Raw genomic sequence first — 13,790 nt, forward strand, 5'->3', positions numbered from 1 at the left:
ATATATATATATATATATATATATTAAAATAAGGACAATGGCAAATTTCGATGAATATAATTGGTATAAACGCATACAGCGACCGCTTCGAGACACCCGCTCACTCATTTATGCGACCGTCCCCATACTACTTCTGTCTCCTTTGTCCGAGGAACAGAGCCTCCACACACACACTCTCTCCCTCTCTCCATCCTCCCTCAAAAGTGCAGCCTTCAGACTTGGTCTCTCTCTCTCCTCCCTCAAAGTGCAGGGCATCTCAGATCCGGCAAAACATTTCTAAACCCGCTGGCTCTGCGATCAGAGGAGGTAAGGGCTTTTGTTTTCTCGGGGTACTTCTTGTGTCAGCAAGTGAAGCTCGTGCTCCTTTTTATCTATCGCTCTTATGATCTAGCCAGGAAATGCATCTGTTTTCGTTGATTTTTGGGGATCAGGGAGGTCTTTGCGAGGGTAGAGTTGAGATATTTGAAGCTTAGATTTATAATTTTGAAGAGATTTGTCAATGCATCTTCGTTGTTGATTCCTTGGCGAAGATTGCGCTGGTGTCGAGTTTGTCTGGCCTTTTACTCGTGCTATCGGTTTGCTTGGTATGTTAAGGCTGCGTTCTTTAAGTTCGTGAGTTGAAGAATTTGTTGGATCTCTGTTATAGTTTTCTGATTTTATCTTATTTGGACGTTTCTGTGGTGGTATGGTGTTGTAAGATTAAGTTTAGGTTTTGATTTTCCATTGTTGGTTTTCTTTTACAGTTTGAAAGTTTGCTCTCGAATTTGGTAATTTGGTAATTTGCTGTACATCAGCTGTTTCTTTGACCTGTTTATGGGGTTTAAAAAAAGTCGCTATCAGGGAATTTAAAGGCGCTGCAATTAGGTGTGGAGTTTAAAAAACTCCGGCTTTGAATCGGTCAATTTGCGCTGTAAATTGGTGATATTTTCCCATGAACCTAAAACACAGGGGCCGGGTTGTGGTGAATCGTATGTAACTTGGCTCTGTGGGATCCGGCATTATTACATGCATCATTTTGGCCATTTGTTGTACTCAGATTTGCACATGGTCAATTATTATTATTATTATTAGAGAAAATGTGGGACAGCTTTTTTCGGATCTATTCTACTCGTCTACTTTGGCATGGGTCAGAGTTAGAATATATGAATATATCAATGATATTTGCTGATTTGCCAATCTTTTTTACGGACTGTAACTAATTACTCTGTCTTCTTTTCTCTGATAGTTTCAGAACTTGTTTCCATTACCAGATATCAAAACGTCTACTCTGCTTCATTTATAGGAAGATTGCATGCCTCATCAACCTTCTGGAGTACACTGTATTTCAAAGTTTTATAGGTTTTGCTGATGACGTGAATTTTGACAAGCAATCTTTTTATATAGATTTGCTGGTTGCTTGGAGATTTAAATGGCCATCACTGACATTCGAAGTCAGCTACTAGGTGAAACCACCTGTGGTTCATTACTTCAGCAACTGCAGGTAATTTTGATCCATTTGAAGTACTGTTTGTGACATCATCGAGGTTAATGATCTATGAATTGAGCTACCTGTTTTGTATTAACTTAAATTTCAGCAAATCTGGGATGAGGTTGGTGAGAGTGATGAAGAACGTGATAAAATGCTGTTTAAAATAGATCAGGAGTGCTTGGATGTCTACAAGAGGAAAGTGGATCAGGCCTCAAAGTCAAGGGCTCAGCTTCTTCAGACCTTGGCTGATTCAAAAGTAGAGTATGCTAGGCTTCTTTCAGCACTTGGAGAAATAACTTGTGTTGGCATTGTAAGTTATAGATAATTTCTCAAGTAATTAGGTAATATCTGGTTTTGATTTTTGTTCTTGTTTCCTTGGCTTTTGTAAGGCTGTTTGGATCGTTAGGATATTATCAATCTTGTTTCAATGGCCAACCTTTGTTGTTTTTTCCTTTTTTTTTTTCTTTTTTGCATCATTCATTTTTGTCCTGCCTCAAAATCTGCATCTTATGTCTTACAATAATGTGGGGTTCTTTTTCGTTGGATTAAACTTTTATTCAGCCTTGAAGAAGTGATAGAGAAGTTAAATTTAATCATTGTACAGGGCTAGTGTGCGTGTTCTATTAGGAAGCAATGCCAAAGTCTTATACGGAAGTCTCTTTCAGGATTCAATACAATCAATAAACAGAGTAATAACAAATAGGCCAAGCATCAAAATACACTATGATTTATGTACTTTGGTAAAATAATAGCTTGTCTCTACAAGTAAGGAGAGATAACTTGATCCGGTAAGAAAACATTTATACAAATAAAAGGGCACTAAAAAATACTTTCTTGTGCAGTCTTTCTTACCAGAGAATGAAAGCCCTAGATCTCTCAAACTAAAGAATAAAGAGAATAATAGAGGAGAGTGAATGAACATAAAAGAACCCACTTGAAAATTTCTCCAAGGAGTAACTTCCTACATATTTATTGAATCATTAAAAATTTTCCAACACAATTGTGCTTTCACCGCATCAAAATGGCACTCCAAAATCACAAAATATTTTTCTTCATTTCCTTTTTGCTTTCTTTCTTATTCTCTCTATTTCTCACTCATTTTCATTTGTCTATTTCTTCTCTACTTATCCAACTAACTACCAAGTTGACAGTTGTCATCATATGTCTAATCATTGCTTCTTTGTATAATCATAGGGAAATTTATACTTGAATTATGCAATTAAAACATTCTCTAAAAGGCTTGCAGATGTGATTTAGCCAAAAGTAAAGGGTTATTTTTTTAAAATTCAGAACAATATTGTTTTTTTTTCCTTATTTTTCCAAATCATTAAGTATGAATAACAAATTTTTCCATCGATTCAATATCATGGAAATAAATTTTGAATCTTCTTTATGACCCTTCTTTAATCAAATCTCCTAGATCGCCCAAATTTCAATTGGCTGAGCACCACGAAATCTTGTAACGTTAAAATGATGAATAAACTTAACATCACAGTAGAACTTTGAAGCACATTTGTTGTAGTCCATTGGTATCAAAAGTGTACCTGCAACTGATTTTTGTACACTAAAGTGACTTTCCTCTTTTTCTGAATGTTGCAATTAGAAAGGATGCTATTAGGACAAATTATGCAGCTTGAGCTTAATCCTTTTTATAATCTCCATAAGTCTTCCCCTCAACTTGTGCCTTTGTTATGAAAGTTGACATGTTTAAAAACCCAACCTTTTTTTGTTTTATTAAATAACAATGCTTCCAAAGAAGATGATGAAACCAATGTAACTTCATTCAAAGTTTTACTCAGCCACACATAGAATCTACAAACTTATTTTGCTTTCAAGTAATGAATACGCCCGTGTAAACTTTAAGGACTGCAGCATCCTGGAGAATACTCATCCCACTTCCTGGAGTGCGCTTGAAGATAATTGATTTTTTGTAAGGTGTAGTATATACGCCAGTCATTCCTATTTCTGTTGGATTTCATCAGGGATTGGCTTTAAGCCCGTATTTTTTTTCTTTGGCTATGGATGGTCTTACTGGACATATACAGGAGGGATGTACCTTGGTGTATGCTTTTTGCTGATGATATCCTTCCGTGGATAAGACGAGTGAAAAAGCCCAGAAAAAATTTGAATTATGGAGGTCAACATTAGAGTCTAAAGGTCTTCATTTGAGTAGAACTAAAACTGAATGCATGGAATCTAATTTTAATATTAGTAGCTCTAGTGACAGAAGTGTAAATTTAGATGATCAAATTATTAAAAGGTGTGAACGATTTTGATATCTCGGGTTTGTTGTTCAAAGCGATGGTGATATAGATTGGGATGTTAATAGGAGAATTCAAGTTGGTTGGTTGAAGTGGAGGAATGCTTCGGGCTTCTTGTGTGATAGAAAAGTACCGCTTAGACTGAAAGGAAAAATTCATAAGACGGTGGTGAGACCTGCAATTCTCTATGGCTCTGAATGTTGGTCTTTAAAAGAGAATCATAATACTAAGTTAAGTGTTGCCGAGATGAGAATGATTAGGTGGATGAGTGGCTTTACACTTAGAGACAAAATGCAAAATGATCATATCCGTGATAGGGTTGGTGTAGCTCCTGTGACAAACAAAATTAGAGAAAGTCGTCTTAGATAGTTAGGTCACATTAAGTGTCGACCATTTGATGATCCGATTAGGAGAGTTGATGTTTTAGATTTGACTTATATTAAATGTAAATATGACACTAAATAGGTCGCAATGGAGAAAAAGGATTCATGTAGCCGACTCCACGTAGTGAGATTAAGGTTTTGTTGTTGTTGTAGTATATACTCCAGTCAATTTTATATCAAGACGAGAATGAATTTTCAATCTCATAGTATCATTACCAATTGTCTTGCTCATTGAAGTATTTCCCCATGCAAAATTAGCCATTACGATATATGGAAAAATTTTCTTATGACGACGAAAGGGGCAGAGAAGTTGAATCCGAGATCCACTTATCATTACATCAATCTTTAATAGTAAACAGAAGAGCATCCCTTAGATCTGGACTTGACCAATTTGCAATAACACTTAGTTATTAACCTGTCTACTTGGCAAAAAAAAATAAATAACTTATCAACCTGGTAGTTTTTATGGTCATGTTAATTTTGTCCTTTTTAAATATTGACTCTTTTATTGTTTTTTTTTTTTTTTAGAATAATCTCATTTTTTTCTCTTTTTTTCTCTATTCGACTTGCTCCTGCCAATCTTAAAGGTAGAATCCCTAATGGTCTCTTTTAAGCTAATATCGTCACCTTTTTTTTTCTCTTACAACGTCAAGGTTAGCAATCATATCCTTAAAAACATAAGTGTAATCTAAATATTTTTAATTTAATTATGTCTTTACCATACAGTATAATGCAACAAATATAGCTATAAGGCAAATAATTCAAGGATGACAAAGATTGTTTCTCATTATTAGCAATTACTTTAACATTTTTTTAGATTTTTAATATTGGAATTAAACTCATTAACATGCGATTTAATGGTGCATTTAATATTGGAATTAAACTCATTAACATGTGATTTAATGGTGCATTTGAAGCAAATATAGTCTCTTGTTTTGAGAAGGTTTGTTGGATAGGCTTTCGGTAATGCATAAAAACTCCAATTTGAGTCACAGTCCCCTTGCAGATTTTTTTTCTTTTGAGTCCTCCACAAGACCTCATTCACCAAACATATTTGGTCCAATGGGAGAGCTTTTTAATTAATCTCTATTATATATTTTCACTCATAGACTTGGTCGTGTTAAAATTCCCTTTGAGTTCTTTCACAAATTCTTATTAATTCAACACACCTTATATATTGGTTCTCTAAAATTTAATACTCGTTGAGCAATTAAACTTCTCAACCTCATACTTCATATCCATCACTTTCTGCATTAAGATATGATGTCAATTGTTAAGAAAAATTGCTTTTGTGAAATTGCCTACCAAAAGTGGATCATGAAGACGGTAATAATAAACCAAGCACCGCCAAAAAATATTAAGATTTATGTGGTTCTGCTTAAATATAGCTTTCATCCATAAAAAAGGATTCAATTTATTATGGAGAAGCAAATTAGGTTTATAAATAAAATGGAAACTAAAACACAGTCGTCCCTAAAATCTAGATGCATCCAATATCGCCAATACAGTGAAACCTCGAATCTTCCAAATTGAATAGGAAAGTGAATAAAATAAAATAAAGGAAATAACAAACAAATAAGGTTAATTAATTCCAGTATTTACTTAAATATTTCTTAAAATGGTACCTTCCAGCATGTTTATAGATTCAGAAGTTTTGGGCAACCATGCTTTGATTGCCAATATCCAGTAAAAAAAAATGCTCTTTCCCCTCTTTTTTTTTTTTTTTTTTTTTTTTTTTTGAATCTCTCTAGTTCCGCTGTGCACTCGTTTTTTTTTTCATATGCCTAGACAGCTCTCTGGTTCACATTCCCAACAAGGATATGAATAATTGCTCCTTTTTTATGTAATTATATTCATTGAGGTAATAAAGAGGTAATTTTCAAATCTTATTAAGATTTAAATTTTGAATTGAAGTGATTCAAAATAACAAACCTAACAAATTTTATCCAAATAAGATAATTGATAATTTGTTTTAATATATAAACTACCTATTTGTTTATCTTATCAAAATTATTGATAAAAATTCCTAAGATTATATTTCTAAAATTTATCTCACATTATACTTCACCAGCCCGAGAAGTCAACTGGAACAATTAAGGAACAATTAGCGGCCATTGCACCAGCGTTGGAACAATTATGCAAGCAGAAAGAAGATAGGGTGAAGGAATTTGCTGATGTACAATTACAGATTCAAACTACGTGTGCAGAAATAGGTGGTACTCTCAGAGTAGGCGAAAAAGTGGGGATGCCAGTGGTTGATGAGAATGATTTATCACTGAGAAAACTGGATGAGTTTCAATATCATTTACAGGAACTTCAAAAAGAAAAGGTACTAATTTTTATGTAATTAGTTAGCTTTTCTTCCTTGATAGTAGTAATTATATTTTAACATTCATTATTTCTATTTGACAGAGTGATAGATTGCATAAGGTTCTTGACTTTGTAAGTTCTGTGCATGATCTTTGTGCTGTCTTGGGAATGGATTTCTTTAGCACTATAACTGAAGTGCATCCCACTCTGGAGGATTCTATTGGCGTGCAATCTAAGAGTATAAGCAATGATACTTTATCAAATCTTGCTAAGACTGTTGCAGCCCTTGAAGAAGATAAGAAACAAAGATTGCAGAAGGTGCGGATCATTGGTTCTCATTGATTCCTTTTATTTGTATTGTGGAACATATTATACTCTTTTTTTCTTCTTTTTTTTTCCATTATATTGCTAGACTTACGAAAAACTTTCTTTGCATGGTGGGTTCTTATAGTGACTTCAGCGTGTGCTCTATAAATTGTAAATCCCATCTGTTCAAGCCTCTTTTTGGTATTCTTTAATGAATAATATTTCATCATCTTCTATTTTGAAGATCCTGTAATGATGCTATGAAGGTTCCTTTGAGAGTTCCATGAGGATCCTATCTCTTGTGATGATTCTATCAACTTTGATCCAAGCAACGATTGACCCATTTGCCAATCTCTCGACTATCCTCAATCATCATGAAATCTTATTCTAGTGTTGATTGGCCCTGGCCTACAATTTTGTAAAGTTATTAGTCAGCTTTCGGTTTGAATATCTATAATCTTTTTGTATCGTACAGGCCGACGGTTTTTCTTTTCTATGCCATCCTAAATTTGTTGGGGGGTGCTAGTTTTATTATAATATTATATTATCATATTAATATTATTATGTTATTATATTATTATATATGCTTATTATTTATTGAGGATCTATAGTATTTATTATTGTAATATGTTACAATTATTGGGATATTTTTCTTTTTTATTTTTTCTTTATCACTCTCTACTCTTACTTATATATAATCATTTTATTTTGGTACCATAATCAATCGGTAAAGTTGTCATTTGTTATTTATGTCTAATGCACGGTAACGGCAACGTATATGTAAGTTTGAATATAGATCCTTATGTTGTGCATAATTTGCAACTAGCTCCCACACTTCTTGAAATTCATGCTGTTAATCTGTCATTTTGCCTAATAAGCAAGTGGGTCCATTTATGATTTCAAATAATTTCTGGATCGCATATATTTCAGTTGATATTGAAGTGACCTTACTTGCCTTTTCAATAATTTCTGTAGCAGAAGGAATCGATCTCTATTGAATATTAGTATATATATTGCGTAGCTCCTATCCATATGTGGAAAGGAGGGAACAAGAAAGGAATATAAAATAACTTCATTCATATGAAAATTCTGTGATCGCAAATGATATAGATACTTGCTATGTGTAACGTGGAAATGGTGGTATTTCTGTCCCGAATGATTTTCGTACCTGGTGAAAAGGTAAACTTGAAGGCTTAAAAAATTATGGATCTTGATTCAACTAATAAGGAGAATATGTAATGAGATAATAGTGGCATTTCTATCGAAAATGAATTGCGTGCTAGGTGCAAAGTTGAACTTGAAGGTTTAAAAAAATTTATGGATGTTGATGACACCATAATGAAAAACGTGGGATTTATTTTCAAGATTCTCTCTTTTTTTCTCCAGAGTTCGTATAAGAAAAGTACAATGATCTCTGTGATGAATCATATACATAGTTATCATTTTAGGAACCATTTTCGGAGATGTTTTTGCTTAAAGACATTGTTTTTATATTTTTTTCAAGTTGTGAACTGTGTCTCTCTTTCTAAATTTATTAACGAGCTTTCTATTTTCTAGCTGCAAGACCTAGCAACTCAACTATTTGATCTTTGGAATCTAATGGACACTTCAGCTGAAGAACGGAGTCTTTTTGATCATGTCACTTGTAATATCTCTGCTACTGTAGATGAAGTCACTGTTCCTGGAGCTCTTGCCCTTGACCTGATTGAACAGGTTAGCAGTTTCTGCTAGTTTGTTCGGCATTGTATCTGAATTAGGGCATTTACATACATAACACCAAATTCTAATGTATTTACACATCTAACTCCTAAACTTTGACTTTTACATTTATACCACCCAAATCTTTCACTTTCATATCACTTAAAAAAACCACCATTTTGACTTTTAAAAAGTGAAATTACACTTTTCATGCATAGTTAAAGGTGGTAAAAATATAAAAATTAAAGTTTTAGGAGTTAGATATGTAAATACATTGGAATTTATTGGTATGTATGTAAATCTTCCTAAATTTATTAACTTGATGCATCTTATTCAGGCTGAAGTTGAAGTTGAAAGGTTAGACCAGTTGAAGGCCAGCAAGATGAAGGAAATAGCTCTCAAGAAACAAAGAGAACTGGAAGACATATTCGCTCTTGCACACATCGAAATAGATTCGGATGCTGCACAGGAGAAGATAATGGCTCTTATTGATTCGGCAAATATTGAGCCCTCTGAGTTGCTAGCAGACATGGATAATCAGATATCTAAAGCCAAAGAAGAGGCACTGAGCAGAAAGGAAATATTGGATAAGGTTGACAAATGGATGTCAGCTTGTGAGGAAGAGAGCTGGCTTGAAGACTACAATAGGGTAAAATCTTATAATATTTCTATTGCATTCCATTACATGAGATTTATATGAGTTTTAGCTAAATACTGAACTAGCTCTACAAAAGTCAGCTCACTGAATAATTTTCAATTGTATCTGGGAACCGTATTAATCATCAAATCTAATAAAGGCTGTATTTGTTTAGGATGAGAATAGATATAATTCAAGCAGAGGTGCGCATTTGAACCTCAAACGTGCAGAAAAAGCTCGCATATTAGTCAACAAAATTCCAGGTGACTTCTTAGCTTTCAGTCTTAAGTTCAATGTTCTTGTTTTTTTACCTGTAAGTACTGGAATCAACTGGCACAAGTTCTCATAAAGTGAATGTTATATTATGTAAATAAATGAGGCATTTACACACACACTATTCGTATGTATATACATATCTTACACCTAAACATTCAGATTTACATGCATGCCACTCAAATTTTTAACTTCACGTCAAAAATACCATCATCATATCTTTTTAAGAGTGAAATACATATTTTCGTGCATAAATTTATGACACCAATATGTTGCAAGTGTAAATTTTAAACTTTAGGATTTAGATATGTGAATTCATAATAATTGTATGTTATCTATGTATATTTCTCTAAATGATTACTGCCAAATAATTCACGGATTTTATGGAACACATTGGTGTCAACCTAATAACTTTTTTGGAATTATTCATGAATATTTCTCCTGATAACAAAAGCTGCCATTTCTTTAACATTGCTTCACTTGTGGACGCTCTGATGAATTTTGTAATCCTTTAATGCTTCTCTTAGGGTCTGTTTGGCGCAGCTGCAGCTTCCTAGCTTTTTAGCTGCAGTTGTGCTGCCCCAGGAAGCAGCTGCAGGAAAGCAGCTACGGGGAAATTGGTTGTCTGTTTGGTTCAGCTGTGTGAAAACAGCTGCAGAGCAACTATTTCTGAAAAAATGACAATTCTGCCCTTGTTTGGTAAAACTGTTTAAAAAAAGACTGTAACAGTGAAATTTAAGCAAAATTTTTTATGTAATAAATTAAAGCAAAATTTTTTATGTAATTATGTAATAAATGTAATTGTTGGGTAATTAGTTAGTAATTGTTATGTAATAAATTTATGGACTTGATTAATATATTTTAAAATTTTAATTTGTTAGATAGGTGAACATATGAAATAAAAGACTTGTTATAAGAATGCTCTTATACTCGGTAGCATGAATGTATTAAATATATTTTCCATATAGGATTTAACATATTATTAATGAACTAATTAATCAAAATCAATTCAGCTCCAATTTAGGTAAATGCTCCTGTTATAGCTCGCATATATAGAGCATAGAATACAAATGACACGGAACTTTATATGGGGCATATAATACCAAGCAGTTTGGCAAATCAGTCTTGCCCCAAAGAAAAATCAAAAAGATTGCACATTTCAATTAATATATGGGGCATTTACATACATACCACTGCAATATAATTACATACATACTTTAATTGTATAATTTTTGCCAACAACCAATGAAAACCGAGTGTTTGTAATATGGAGCGGGAAGTGGTACTCACAGACTCAGGCTGAACTTCAGAATCGTGATCCAATAGGTAAAAAAGACCTAAAGGCTTAGCTTCAAACTAGCAGTAAAGCTTACCCAACAAAGAACTCCAAATTTTACAATTATTTTAAACTAATTCATGGATGAATACCAGGTACTAAACCAATATATATGTCCAACTGTTGATGCAGGAACCACAAGTCTCCGAAGGTAGCAACAGAGGCCTCATAGACATGAACTGGGCTAATAGAACATCCATGTCTAACCGTCCAACCAAATAACTAGTGCACAGTCTGATAGACATCAGTTGAAAAAACCAAGCAACAGAATCGGTGAAAAACCAATTAATGATAGTAAACCATTGAATTGAAAAACCAAAAAATCAGATAAGTTATGTTGAACCACATAAACTCAGCTGGACTAAAATATTACTCAAATTATTTATTTGCTCAATATTTTTTATTAGTGCCACTGCTATACTCATGATTACAAATATCAAATATAGTTGAAAAGTCCTGAAGATGAAGCCAACTTAAAACAGAAATTGACACTCATTATTGTCATATATCTAAATAAATTTCAGAATTTTCACTCACCGCAAGTCTTTCAGCCCACCATTCCTCGGATGCATCAATTGTTCGCTTTACTGGATCCCAACCAAGACCGGTAGAACCCCTTTTCAATTCCTTTCATATTTTTCATTCTTTCTTCATTTGGTCTCACTTGTTTTTCATTTGCAACATGTCATATTCCCTGTCTGTACATTCTTTGAAATTTTTTATAATGTTTTGTCACCCTTCTTTATTGAAATGGGTCGTTGGTCTATTTCCCCGTTCAATCTCTTTAATACAAAGATCGCAAAATATTATTTTCGTATCTTTTTCCCACAATGCGGGTATAGCAACCTCTTTAGGCTTACTATCCATGTTATTACTATAACAAAATAAAGTCATTAAACACAACAGTAAAATTAATTAGAAAATAGAATAAAGTAAAGTTTAGGTGTTAAATAAATATTTAGGGAATACGCAGTTATAAAATACTGGAGGTTCAGTTAGCTATATGGATGAAACTAGAGTACCTGTAGCAGAGTAAGCTGTGCTGAGAGGGTAGTTGCCTCCGTCTGAAGCGTTTGCACCTTGCGCTCAAGCTCACTAGTAAACATATAAGAATGAAGTTGCATGAAAATCTGCCTAAAAATTATAGCTAAAGACTATTACAATGATAGCGAACAATCACTTCGCAATTAGAGATGCAAATTCATGAATGGGCAAAGAATCTTTTTTTACAAAGTTGAAACTCAAATCTAATTAGGTAATTACAGCCTGAATCAAATTTCTGACAGCAGAATTGAAATCCAAAGATTTACCACATGGGTTTGGTTGAATAATGTATTATCATACACAATAAAGCCATATATATATCCCTTTTACTTTAGTTCATTAATTGAGGGTCAAAATAACACTAAAGAATGCTGAGAATTATTCATAGAAGAGGCACAACAGCTAGTTTAGAAATAGTTTGAAGAATTTCTTCAATGACATGTGAAGACGAAGCTCCGATTGGCTGCGGTGCTGGTCGAGGAAGACGAGTGCAGAAGAAGAAGGCGGAAGAAGAGCGGGGGGAAGAAGAAGGCGGAAGAAGAGCGGGGGGAAGAAGAAGGCGGAAGAGGAGCGGGGGGAAGAAGAAGGCGGAAGATGCGGTCCTGGTCGAGGAAGAAGAGAGGGGAAGAAGATCGCGGGGAAGAAGAAGAACCTGGTCGAATTTGGTTGAATAATGTATTCGGAGGAAGAAGAACCTGATCGCGGGGAAGAAGAAGAGCGCGGGAGGGCTATCCGCGGGATTCGGAGGAAGAAATCGACCCACTCCGGCGATCCGCGGTATTCGGAGAAGAAGATGGCGGGCGGGAGGGCGGGACAAGGCTTTTTGCGAGGGACAAAATAAACCTTTTTCACGCTGCGAAGTTGTGCCGCGGGGAGGATATCGCTTTCCGCTTTTCTTCCGCGTTAACTTTCTTTTGCCGCGAAGCTCCGAGCCAAACAACAAAAAATCGCAATTCAGGGCCGCGAAGCCGCAAAAAAGCGGCCCCAAACGGAGCCTAACTTGTTCGAGTGGCTTTTAATACCCCCCTAATCTGTGCTTGACTAATAATATTGGAAATAACCAACATTTTTGAGCAATCAAACATGATTATATAGTTTGTTTGACTAATAATGTATGCGATTAAGATTTTATGCACAAGTTTTATTTAACCAACAATATTAATCGTTGCTTATATGCCAATCAAATCTCTAAACTAAAATTTTTTTTTCAGCTCTTGTTGATACACTAGTTGCCAAAACTCGGGCTTGGGAAGACAGCCGTGGAATGTCATTCACTTATGATGGTGTTCCTCTTCTCGCCATGCTCGATGAATATGCTCTACTCAGGCAAGAAAGAGATGAAGAGAAACGAAGATTGAGGGTAATCCTAACTTCCATTTATCCCCATCTTATACTATCTTAAAAGTAAAAAATTTAGCATTATTGTCTTTAGAAGTAATTCAGCCATTCTTAGTTTCTCATACTATAAACTTGCTCTACAATGCTAAGAGAAGACTACAGCAGTTCTGGCTGAGAATCACCTTCTTTGTAACTTTATAGGACCAGAAGAAATTCCAAGAGCAGTACAGTACAGATCATCAAGAGTCTGCTTTTGGATCCAGAATCAGTCCTGGTCGAATCTCTGGTTCGAAGAAGGCCATCACGCCTCGTTCCAATGGCGGTGCTTCGAATGGGGCTCCGAATTTGAGTCGAAGGCTTTCGTTGAATCAGGGAGTCAACAGCAATGGTGTGAGATCTGGAAGCAAGGATGGTAGAAGGGAGAGTGCTCGGCCTTCGGCTCCGGTGAACTATGTGGCTATCTCCAAAGAGGATGCAGCTTCTCTTGTTTCTAGTAGTGATCCGCCTGTTTCACCATGACCTTTTTTTTTCCCTTGTAGAATGCGTGATGCTGAGTTATTTTATGTATGGATAAGGTGTGTTATTAGTGGAGTCTTAGAGACTAGGCTGAGGTATTTTATTGATTCGTCTGGAGTAGTGTGTTTAATCTGACGAACTGTACTGATAAAGTAGCTTTGAGTGTTTACCCTGTCTCATATTTATACATAAGCAGTTGTGATTATTGTTCCAGGTGGAA

General features: G+C 34.7%; 1 protein-coding gene across 7 annotated transcripts; it reads left to right on the forward strand.

Annotated features, from left to right (window-relative positions):
* Positions 1-91: 91 nt before the first annotated feature.
* LOC110027291 (65-kDa microtubule-associated protein 1-like) lies at positions 92-13,790 on the forward strand. Of its 7 annotated transcripts, none has more exons than XM_020728653.1 (11): positions 92-306; positions 392-584; positions 1,384-1,480; positions 1,575-1,778; positions 6,184-6,441; positions 6,525-6,740; positions 8,286-8,441; positions 8,764-9,075; positions 9,239-9,326; positions 12,928-13,076; positions 13,256-13,790. In XM_020728653.1, the coding sequence occupies exons 3-11, from the start codon at positions 1,409-1,411 to the stop codon at positions 13,571-13,573; spliced, it is 1,773 nt and encodes a 590-aa protein (XP_020584312.1). In that variant the 5' UTR covers positions 92-306; positions 392-584; positions 1,384-1,408; the 3' UTR covers positions 13,574-13,790. The 7 variants fall into 7 exon arrangements, with proteins under 7 accessions (XP_020584312.1, XP_020584310.1, XP_020584307.1 ...); XM_020728651.1 differs by lacking the exon at positions 392-584 and adding an exon at positions 1,226-1,319; XM_020728648.1 differs by lacking the exon at positions 392-584 and adding an exon at positions 1,226-1,312.

The sequence above is a fragment of the Phalaenopsis equestris genome, unplaced genomic scaffold (assembly GCF_001263595.1).
Source record: "Phalaenopsis equestris unplaced genomic scaffold, ASM126359v1 Scaffold000422, whole genome shotgun sequence".
NCBI classification, from domain to species: Eukaryota; Viridiplantae; Streptophyta; class Magnoliopsida; order Asparagales; family Orchidaceae; genus Phalaenopsis; species Phalaenopsis equestris.

Coding starts and splice junctions, on each gene's coding strand:
- LOC110027291 (XM_020728653.1), top strand. CDS start 1,409: ATGGCCATCACTGACATTCGAAGTCAGCTACTAGGTGAAACCACCTGT. Junction 1,779..6,183: donor AAATAACTTGTGTTGGCATT/GTAAGTTATAGA, acceptor ATACTTCACCAG/CCCGAGAAGTCAACTGGAAC. Junction 8,442..8,763: donor CCCTTGACCTGATTGAACAG/GTTAGCAGTTTC, acceptor CATCTTATTCAG/GCTGAAGTTGAAGTTGAAAG.